A 10,670-nucleotide genomic window follows, 5' to 3' on the forward strand; every position below is an offset into this window, starting at 1 on the left:
CCTTGAATTGCACCTGGAGACCAATCTTGGAAGTGCAGTTCATGGATAATTGGTGTCATGTGGGTGTACCTAAGTGCACCCACAACAGTTATTTATTTATTTATTTATTTATTTATTGATTGATTGATTGATTGATTGATTGATTGATTGAGTTAGTGAGTTAGTGAGTTAGTGAGTTAGTGAGTTAGTGAGTTAGTTAGTCAGTCCAATTCACAATGAGGGTTTTAGTGGGTATATATCTATATACACATAGTAAAATACATGATGAAGGTTATAGAGGAGATACTCATAGTAAAATATATCTAAGAAATAATAGAAAAGAAGGTATAGTAATAGAACATATCAATGAAAGAATAGAAGAAGAGATATAGGAATAGAAGAAAGGTATAGGAGATATAGGAGAGCAATAGGACAGAGGACGGAAGGCACTCTAGTGCACTTGTACTCACCCCTTACTGACCTCTTAGGAATCTGGATAGGTCAACCGTAGATAATCTAAGGGTAAAGTGTTGGGGGTTTGGGGATGACACTATGGAGTCCGGTAATGAGTTCCACGCTTCGACAACTCGGTTACTGAAGTCATATTTTTTACAGTCAATATTTGGAGCGGTTAATAAGTTAACATTCGCGCGGCTGCATTCTGGGTCAGCTGTAATCTCCGAATACTCTTCAAGGGTAGCCCCATGTAGAGCAAATTGCAATAATCTAACTGTGAGGTGATAAATATCCCCTTTCTTGTGTTCCTAAATGAATTTGTCCTACTGCAGTGCTGGCCCATTTAGGAAAGAAACCTTGTTAAATGAAATCAAGCACAACGGGTGCATTCAACCCACTTTGAAACGATGAAGGTCCCCTCCCCCCCAGGACTTTATAGAAACTTTTAAGATGATTCGATTGAGAAGCCCCAGCTCCAGATCTTAAAAAGAGCAATTGCATCCATACTTATTTTTCTCTCTCTCTCTCTCATTATGGAAGATGTCGGCAGAAATAAAGCTATCTGACAGCTTGCCTGGCTTTAATGAGGCCTTCACACCTTCAGGAGAAATGCTACTGTAAAGCAGGCAGCGCAGGATAAGGAATATGTAAGGCTGGCAGGAGTTATTTGGATGCCATTCTTCCTTCTTCGGACCTGGAGGTCTACTTTGACTCCTAATTTGAGAGCTGGCTGTGCATTCCACTTAGAGAGGGGAAAAAATGAGTGGGTTTTTCTTCTCCCACTGCAAGAAGCAAGACCTTCTATATTCAGATGTAGAAATCAAAAATAAAACATACCAGGCAGGACTTTGGATTCAGTTTTGAGACAGTTCGGCTAGTGCTTGGGGAAATCCCTGCCTTTATCTCTGCCAAGATAGGCTTTCAGTAGATGACATAATGAGCCGGGGTGGCGCAGCAGGTAGAGTGCTGTACTGCAGGCCACTGAAGCTGACTTGTAGATCTGAAGGTCAGAGGTTCAAATCTCATCACCGGCTCAAGGTTGACTCAGCCTTCCATCCTTCCGAGGTGGGTAAAATGAGGACCCGGATTGTGGGGGCAATATACTGGCTCTGTTAAAAAGTGCTATTGCTAACATGTTGTAAGCCGCCCTGAGTCTAAGGAGAAGGGCGGCATAAAAATCGAATGAATGAATAAATGAATGAATGAATGAATGAACGAACGAACAAACAAACAAACAAACAAACAAGCAAACAATATACGGTACGAGAAACAAGGAAACGGCTATGCTGCCCTTCCACAAGATTTATTTATTTATTCATTCATTCATTCATTCATTCATTCATTCATTTATTTATTTATTTATTTATTTATTTATTTATTTATTTATTTATTTATTTATTTATTTATTTATTTGATTTATATGCTGCTCAACTTCCTAAGGACTTTGGGCGGCTTACAGCAAAGAGAACAACATCTAAAAAATAATAATTTAAAAAGATGATTTAAGACCCCTTAAACCATGCATATTTCTTGTGGCCGGATGTAGATGATACCTTATTTGATCAATGGCCCCGGGCCTGCTGGAAAAGCCAGGTCTTTACAGCTTTCCGGAAGGTCAGTAGGTTGGGGGCAGTACGGATTTCAGGAGGTAGCTGGTTCCAGGGAGCTAGAGCCACCACAGAGAAGGCTCTCCCATGCGGCCCCACCAGCCGCCACTGTTTAGCTGACAGGACCCAAAGAAGGGCAACTCTATGTGCCCTTATTAGTCGCTGGGAGCGGTGCAGTAGGAGGCGGCCCTGAAGATAATCTGGCCCTATGCCATATAGGGCTTTATAGGTGATAAGCAACACCTTGAATTGCGTCCGGAGACTGGGAGCCAGTGCAGCTCGCAGACAGTTGGTGTGATGTGGGTGTACCTAGGTGCACCCACAACAGCTCGCGTGGCTGTGTTCTGGACCAGTTGTAGTCTCTAAATGCTCTTCAGGGCTATCAAAAATTTTACTACCAAACTGTGGGTGTGGCTTATGCATTTTCTTTCAACATCTTTCAGTGCAAATTGGATGCTCTGGGGTGGAGCTCCATTTTTTCTATCTCAATCCAGGCAGCAGCCCACCCCTAGGTAGCCCCATGTAGAGCATGTTGCAAGATATTTGTTTATTGCTTCCTCCATAGGTTAGAAACCGAAGAAATCAGAAATGAGGGTTTTATTTTGCAATTCAATCCAGAGCAGAAAGTTGGAGCAGCTCTAAAGATCATGTGTGTGCTTTTTATTAACCCTGGCACTCAACTTTTCTCCTTTCAATTACATGATGATATTTAGGGCCATGCCATTATTTGGAGATCATTCAGTTGCTCTTATTGGTATGGAATTGAATGACATTAATGAGTGTACACAGACAGGAGTGCATATTATTTTCTTAAGCATTAACAAGAATTAGATTAAACTTTGCACTACAGTGGAATCCAGTGGGTCAAGTTTCTAATTTTTACTGGGGGTGTTCCGCATTCCTTCCAATTCTTTTAGGATAAAATTTAATGGAACTAAGATTTAAAAAAATCTACATACTTGCTGTGAGAATGAAACACTTGCTTACAGGCTGTTCAATCCACCAATGCTTCTCATTTCAGTGAATGCAAAATATAGCTCTTAATATTTTCAATACTCATGTCTAAAATAAAAAAGTGAGGGTAAATATGTTTTAAACATGTAATGATTACAAGCAGCCACTAGATGGTGATGATTAACTTTGGAACCTAATTCCATTGAGGAAAATCGTCAGAGCACCAGAAATAAAAATTGACCAAATTAATATTGAGCAATTTTAGTGAAGGAACAAGGGCAGTTAAGACCCATTCACAAATTTTCATAATCTTATTATTTATTATCTAGAGCTGGGCCACAAACCCAAATTAACAACAAAAGCTTTCTAGATGAATACACACATACACCAAATCTTAAGAAGTATACCAAGTCTTGGGTTTCTTTGGGCAATAACCGAACATCTTTTGAATGTGTTTAAGACAAATAAATTATCACCACCACCACCCTAGTAAATTATTATTATTATTATTATCATTATCATTATTATTATTATTATTATTAATTATTATTATTATTATTATTATTATTATTATTATTATTATTATTATTATTATTTAGATTTGTATGCCGCCCTTCTCCATAGACTCGTCTATAAATGCAAAAAGTAGAGGTTTTGTCAGGCAGGCTAGAGTAATCATTTTACTGAATCATTTTGTGCTTTTAAAAAAGCTTGCTTTTAACCCACCCATTTACAGTGTAGAAATTTGAAGTGGAAAGTCCCATAAATCGACAAATCAGCTATCATCTTCCTACTAGTTAATTCGTTATTTTTTTAATCCACATATGTGACCCATTTGTTCTCCAAAAGCTTCTACCATCCCTTGATTTGCATCCATGTGACCAGTTTTAACTTCAGAACCAGAAGTCCATTATGTGCTTACAGATCACACAGAAGCAGAAGAAATTAAGGCTTCATATTACAGAAAATCTTTCAAATTTCCCCCCCAAAATTGTAATGTATGCACTATATTATAGGTACCATATGGTGTATTGGGCTCTATTCACATACCCTGTTACACCATGATATGATTTGTTTGATTTGTCTCCAATGCATGGGAATTTCAAGATAGAAGCAATTGGGCTCACAGATATCTCATGTTCTTATTTCCTCTCTTAACTCCCCTCTCCCAAAACAAGTTAACCCTGGTGTTCTGTTCGGGTCTGTGAAACCCGAAATCAAAGTTTGAGACCCTGTAAAAAAATTTCCATGCATATCTGAAACTTGAAATTTCATGACTTTGTATTATTTCAGGGGTTCTCTCTATGAGAATTTTTTTTTGGGGGGGGGGGGTTCTTTCTTGCTGAAAAAAAAAAGTCCCTAAAATTCTGTTTCCGGGTCACTTGACCTGGACCGAAAATCCTTCATTTGAGGTGCTTATGTTTGGTCAATTTGAAAACTCTTTCCACTGGAAGGTAGTCTGAACATTTATGCACACAAATGATATGAAAATTGAACTGAAAAAAATTATTCTTATCGGTTTTTTAAATCCGAAATAAGGCCTCCCCCCCCCCCCCCGCTGCTTGCAGCCATTCTCAATTTAATTTTTTTCAGTTCAATTTTCATTTCATTGTGTGCAGAAATGTTCAAACTAGTTTCCAAGTGAAAAAAAGCTTTCAAAAAGACCAAATATAAGTACCTAAAATGAACATTTTTTTGTCTGGGTCAAATAGACCCGGAACAGAAGATTAGTGAGGTTTTTTGAACAGAACAGCAGGGTTTTTTAATTGTTCTGTTTACAACTTTGGAGGGAAAGGTTACAGAGGAGTTATAGGTGGGAATGTGAGCAGAAAGGTTTCTAAGCCCACTCTTAATTTTGAGAATCCTCTCACCCAGAAAGACCCAGCTACAGAAATCTGGTCATATTTCTGCCATATTTTGGTAGAGCAATATTTTGGACAAATGGGTGCTACAAACCCCATGTGGCTGGCAAGATGCCCATCACTGTCTTAGGTTAAACCTTGTAGCAAATAAACTTGTGGGTTATTTAATGAACCATTATTAAATAAGCCACTGTTTAGCACAGACAAACTCTGGACTAGATTCACATGTTGCATTAAGCCATTTTCACTTAGCATATTGTGTGAACCTGGAAATTACAAGCTATTAAAAATCATGATTTGAGCAAACAATGACTTAGTATAATGTGTGAACCCAGACACAGTATAACTGCAGTTACCAGATTTAATGTTATAGACCTATTTTGTAATACAAAATAAACATTTTCCAATCTTCATTATTATTCACATACCTTAAGAGAAAAGTACATGAACTTGAATCTCAATCACATTATTCTAAAGCATAATTCAGAATTATTTTTTAACCAGGCAAGTCCTTTAATTCTTCTTTTCTGCAATTCTGCAAATATAATTAAGGCATAACATCTTCAGTCTAAAAAGACTGCTTATATCCAAAATCATTTACCAATTTGGTTACAACAGTTGATCAGAGACATGTAACTACATACTGTATATCAATAACTGTTTCATTAAAAAAAATCAAGTCTATATTTGGAAAACTATTTCTTGATTTCAAACACCTACATTTCAAGTAAAAAATAAAGAAACATACAAAATATTTAGAAAATGCAGAACACAATTGTTTTGAAATGCAAAAGAGAAAAGTTTTGATTTTCTGGAATTTTTCATGTTACTCTTAGAATCTCAACTTCCAGTCTACAAGTGTCACCTTTTTTTTTCTGCCAAAGATTTAAATGAGATGAAATTATATGTTAATATATAATAAAGTGTTCCATATCGTTTTTCTTTCTAATAACTTTTCACTGTTGACACTCTAGCAATCTCTCCATTTTCAAATAATTTTATGTCCAATTTCAACTGATTTTAGGGAAAGAATCCTATGGCCGCCTATTATTTTTTTAAAAAATGAAGGATTTGATACTAATTTGTTCTTTATTGGATGGACATTAAAGAATCAGGTTCCACAACGAGTATTGGCACAACTGAACAAATTAGAATAAGAAAAAGTAACTTTCGGTCCACATGCTATTTGCGTTCTTCATTTAACCTGGTGTACATCTTGGTATTGAAAAGCTTGTCTTCACTGGGGAAATAAGACGTGTCTTTGATCACTCCTGAAAAGGAAGAGTCCACCACTGGATGAAAAGGAAAAGCAGGAAACAAGCCAGTCCTCAGGTATGGAGCCATCAATCCAGGTAAAGCTCTTCCTGGAGGAGAATAAGTCACCCTTAGAGGTCCAATTCCCAGTCTAGGGCTTAAGCCATAAAAATTCACCTCTCTCCTGGAAGAGGCCGAGCTGGCTTGAAGAGGAACAAATGCTGACTTATTGCCAAGTGCTGCGACATCAACTCCGAGGCCAAAATCAGAAGATCTCTGGAAAGCACTGCATTCGGGCAAGACTGGGATTGCAAGCTCTCGGCACCCTTGTCTGTGCTCGGTGGCATTCAGGATCTGCTCTATAGCTTGGACTATGTCTCCTCTGCAGAGCTGCAGAATTCTTTCCAACCTGCTTGGTTTGTGATTAGGAAAGACCTTGGTAAGAATATTAAGCGGGTCCCTGCGCTTTAAGGCACCATCAGCAGCAGCAGCAGCAGGAGGGACACTGGCATTGCAGGGACCGAAATCCTTGGGACACTCGCTTTCATTTCCTGATTCCATGTCCGAAGAAGACAAAGAGGTTGGGCTGTCAGTTCCTTCTAAAGATTCCTCAGGACCCTCTTTACTTAAATCCTGCGTCTCGGGCGACTTCTCTTGATTGCTTCCAGCAGCTTGAGGAGAAGATGTCAGAGAGGGTGTAAGTACATGGACCACAGAATTGCCCGATTCACTGCAGTAGAAGTCATACTTCTGAATCTTCTCTTCTAAAGGAGGGGAAAATGCAGCCAAATGCTTAAGTTATTGCAATATATCTCATTTATCTACTGCTTTCTCTTATGAACACCCTAAGGCCTCTAGGCATTACCAGTTATGGAATCACATCTTTTATTCAATATTCTATGTATACAATTCAGGACCTTTAAAAACTCTTACTTTCACTACACATACGACAGGTTTCCCACAAACCCCAAGTTTACCATAAGTGCCCAAGTCACAGGTTAGTTATATGCATGACACAGAATGTATATATCCTCTATTTTTTTTTGGGGGGGGGGGGGGCTTATTATGAAATATCCAAGCAGGATTGTTCACATGTACAGAGTGTGAAACAAAAAAAATGCATTTATTGAAAAGTACTACAACAGTACAACCTGGAAATCATAAAATGGAAGCAATAGCCATGTAGGATATTATTGATGTATAAAGTGGCTCCCGAGTGCTTAAAACCTACAAACTGTATCTGAAAGTAAATTGTCGTAATGTAATTTTGTCATCCATAAAGAAGAAAATAATGTTTCCATGCTTTTCTCATGCAACTTATTCTTTTGCCTCCCTCTACAGATTTCCTACAGTACAAGCTGACCTGCAGAAAGACCATTTAAATTAATGAGAACACTAAAATAAAACTATAATACCCATTACCTTTTAACAGAGCTTTCCCAAGATAATTTCTTGGTGCTTTGTATATTTATATAATACAATTGTTCATATGAAGGCTAGCTCATACGTTTAGCACATTTGCCTTAGAACAAGGAACATATTCTGTTTTGGTAGTATACATGCAATGCCAAATGCTTGCAACGTTAATAATACCTTTGCATAACTTTTAGAAACACTATTTTCCAAGCATTAATGTCTTTCTTTCTTTCTTTCCTTTTTCTTTCTTTCTTTCTTTCTTTCTTTCTTTCTTTCTTTCTTTCTTTCTTTCTTTCTCTCTCTCTCTCTCTCTCTTTTTCTTTGACTTCTATGCTGCCCAATCCTGTAAAATGTAAGCAAATGGCCAACCTGCACTCATGATTAAAAATGAAGCTTTTTAAGTTGTCCAATAATCCATGCTATAAAGCATGATGAAAAAACACAATCTTAACACATTCTGGGAAGTCCCAGAATGTGGATGTGTTTGAGATGGAAGAAGAACTACAATGCTATTTTAAAATATACTTTTTAGCATCTTTTGAGCCTAAAAGGAGGGATAATATTCTTTATATCATAAATTATTGTGCCAACTCAATCCCATTTACGTGAATAGATCTTATAGAGATCATTGGATTCTATCTACTGTTCATTTCAATTCCAGCAATACACAGAGTTTGAGGTTGTCTTTTTCTTTCTCCTTCCTTCCTTCCCTCATTCCCACCCTCTTTTCTTTCTTTCTTTTTTCTTTCTTTCTTTCTTTCTTTCTCTTTAGCCACAAGAAATGCAGATTCCTATTTTCCAATCTATTACATGAAACAGAATGATTACTAATTTTCTAAGGTGTTTCTTTGTTAACCCCAAATAACAATTCATTAAGTAATGAATAATCTTCATAATCCCAAAAAAAGATTTGAGCTGCACACTGGTCTGTAAAATAGCGCCCCTTAAATACACATTGATCGCTATTATTTGTCTTGAAGGTTATTAAGAACAAAATAGAAAAGACAATTCAATCAGTCTTCCTATCCCAAATTGCTACCAAAACACACTACTGTACAAGCTGCACCTTCTTCAAAGATACAATCCCTGTCATTTCTCTCTGATTTCTGCCCGGAACAAAATCTAAAATTTAAAACTTGGGGGGAATGAACCAGTGGTTCTCCTTTCCACGGAAGAGATGTTTCATTATAATTCCAACATCCTCGATTATTCATCATTCAGACAGAAACTGTTGCTAATCAGGTTGACTGAAATGCCACCGATTTCCCATTTCTTTCTTTCTTTCTTTCTTTCTTTCTTTCTTTCTTTTCTTCCTTCCTGACTTTCTTTATTTCTTTCTTTTTTGTTCTTTCTTCCTCTCCTGTGTTTCTTTCTTTTCCTGTCTTCCTTCCTTCCTTCCTTTTCTTTCTTCCTTCCTTTCTCTCTTTCTTTTTGTTCTTCCTTCCTTTCTCTTTCTTTTTTTGTTCTTCCTTCCTGTCTTTCTTTCTTTCTTTTTCTTCCTGCCTTTCTTTCTTTTTTTCCTTCCTTCTTTCCTATCTTTCTTACTATCTTCCTTCCTTCTTTCTTTCCTTCCTTTTCTTTCTTGGATTTACATGCCGCCCCACTCCCAAAGGACTCTGGGTGGCTTACAACCAAATACACATAAAATATAATATAAAACGCCCTAAAAACAAGGCAAAAGAATTTAAAACTTATTTTAAGCTCGAATGAGGCCCGCTTGGAGTTCGGGAGGTTGTCCTTTCCGCGCCCTCCCCACCTTTTTTAATGGACATTTAGATCCCAAACATAGGAAGTGGGGGATCCCACCTCTTCGCTTACGCTGGAACTCCGGGAAGCAACTCTTGGGAGCCGGCTCGCTTTCGGAGTTGAGGCGGACCGCAACAGGCGTCCGCTTCTGTTGCTGGTGGGACTGAGTGCCAGCGCCCCCGTTGCCGCCGCCCCGCGGGTCGATCTCCTCCTGCGCTTGCTGCCTCCGCAGTGCCACCTGTGCGGCCATAACGCGCTGTCGCTCGGCGATAAGGGCACACTTGGCGCAAGCACAGTCCCGCCAGCGGCAGAAGCGCTTGTGGCCCTTGAGCGCCGAGACCACCCCGTGGTTGCGGCAGCGGGCGCACTTCGGCGTGCGGGGGTAGCACATGCCGCGCTCCAGCCCCGCCGCCGCCGCCGCGTAGCAGCTGGAAGGATTGGCCGCCGCCGCTGCTACAGCTGCAGCGGCCGCGGCGCGCACGAAGAAGCTGGGCGGGCGAAGGAAAGCGGAAGGCGGCATGGGGATCCCCGCCGCTGCCGAGGGGACTCCGGGGACCGAAAGGGGCAGCCCCGACGGGGTGAGGAGCGGCGGGTTGCTCGTCGCCATGAGTTCCCCGCGGATCGGGAGCAGCGCGCGCGGCGACTCCTCCTGAGGTGCGAGCGTGACCGGCTTTTGCGCCAGTGTGATTGATCGGGCGCTGGGCCCCCACAGACCCCGAGAGAGAGAGAGTGGCTGGCGGGGTGCCCGCCCACTTGAGGGCAGGGAGCCGCCCACCAAGGCACCGAAGTAACGGGGAGGGAGGGGGGAAATCTCTGTGGAGATTCTCAGTCGTCCAGGCCAGGGCACGGTTGTCCCAAAGGTGACTTCCGCCCCACAAAAAAGGTAACTGGACTTTCTGGTTTTTCTTTTTTAGGAGAAGCGTCATGGAATGGAATAGAATAGAATAGAATAGAATAGAATTCTTTATTGGCCAAGTGTGATTGGACACAAGGAATTGGTCTTTGGTGCACATGCTCCTTGTACTTTAAAAAAAAAAGATGCATTGGTCAAGAATCGTGAGGTGCAATACTTAATGATTGTCATAGGGTACAAATAAGCGTTCAGGAAACAATATCAGTATAAATGGTAAGGATACCAGCTACAGGTTACAGTCTTAGTCATAAGTGGGAGGAGATGGGTGATAGGAACAATGAAGAGCCGGGGTGGCGCAGCAAGTAGAGTGCTGTACTGCAGGCCACTGAAGCTGACTGTAGATCTGTAGGTCAGCGGTTCAAATCTCATCACTGGCTCAAGGTTGACTCAGCCTTCCATCCTTCCGAGGTGGGTAAAATGAGGACCCGGATTGTGGGAGCAATATGCTGGCTCTGTTAAAAAGTGCTGTTGCTGACATGTTGT

General features: G+C 40.1%; 1 protein-coding gene across 2 annotated transcripts; it reads right to left on the reverse strand.

Moving 5' to 3' along the window:
* Positions 1–5,871: 5,871 nt before the first annotated feature.
* Positions 5,872–9,881, reverse strand: DMRTA1 (DMRT like family A1). Of its 2 annotated transcripts, none has more exons than XM_070736253.1 (2): positions 9,347–9,881; positions 5,872–6,876 (listed from the first exon to the last, which is right to left on the reverse strand). In XM_070736253.1, the coding sequence occupies exons 1-2, from the start codon at positions 9,879–9,881 to the stop codon at positions 6,041–6,043; spliced, it is 1,371 nt and encodes a 456-aa protein (XP_070592354.1). In that variant the 3' UTR covers positions 5,872–6,040. The 2 variants fall into 2 exon arrangements, with proteins under 2 accessions (XP_070592354.1, XP_070592355.1); XM_070736254.1 differs by having other exon boundaries at positions 5,872–6,783; positions 9,335–9,881.
* Between the last annotated feature and the right edge of the window lie 789 nt (positions 9,882–10,670).

Source organism: Erythrolamprus reginae, chromosome 2 (genome assembly GCF_031021105.1).
Source record: "Erythrolamprus reginae isolate rEryReg1 chromosome 2, rEryReg1.hap1, whole genome shotgun sequence".
NCBI lineage: Eukaryota > Metazoa > Chordata > Lepidosauria > Squamata > Dipsadidae > Erythrolamprus > Erythrolamprus reginae.

Excerpts from the sequence above, each read along its gene's own strand:
- DMRTA1 (XM_070736253.1), bottom strand. The coding sequence starts at position 9,881 with ATGGCGACGAGCAACCCGCCGCTCCTCACCCCGTCGGGGCTGCCCCTT. Across the intron at positions 6,877-9,346 it reads TTGCTTCCCGGAGTTCCAGC|AAGAGAAGATTCAGAAGTAT; the intron begins GTAAGCGAAGAG and ends CCCCTCCTTTAG.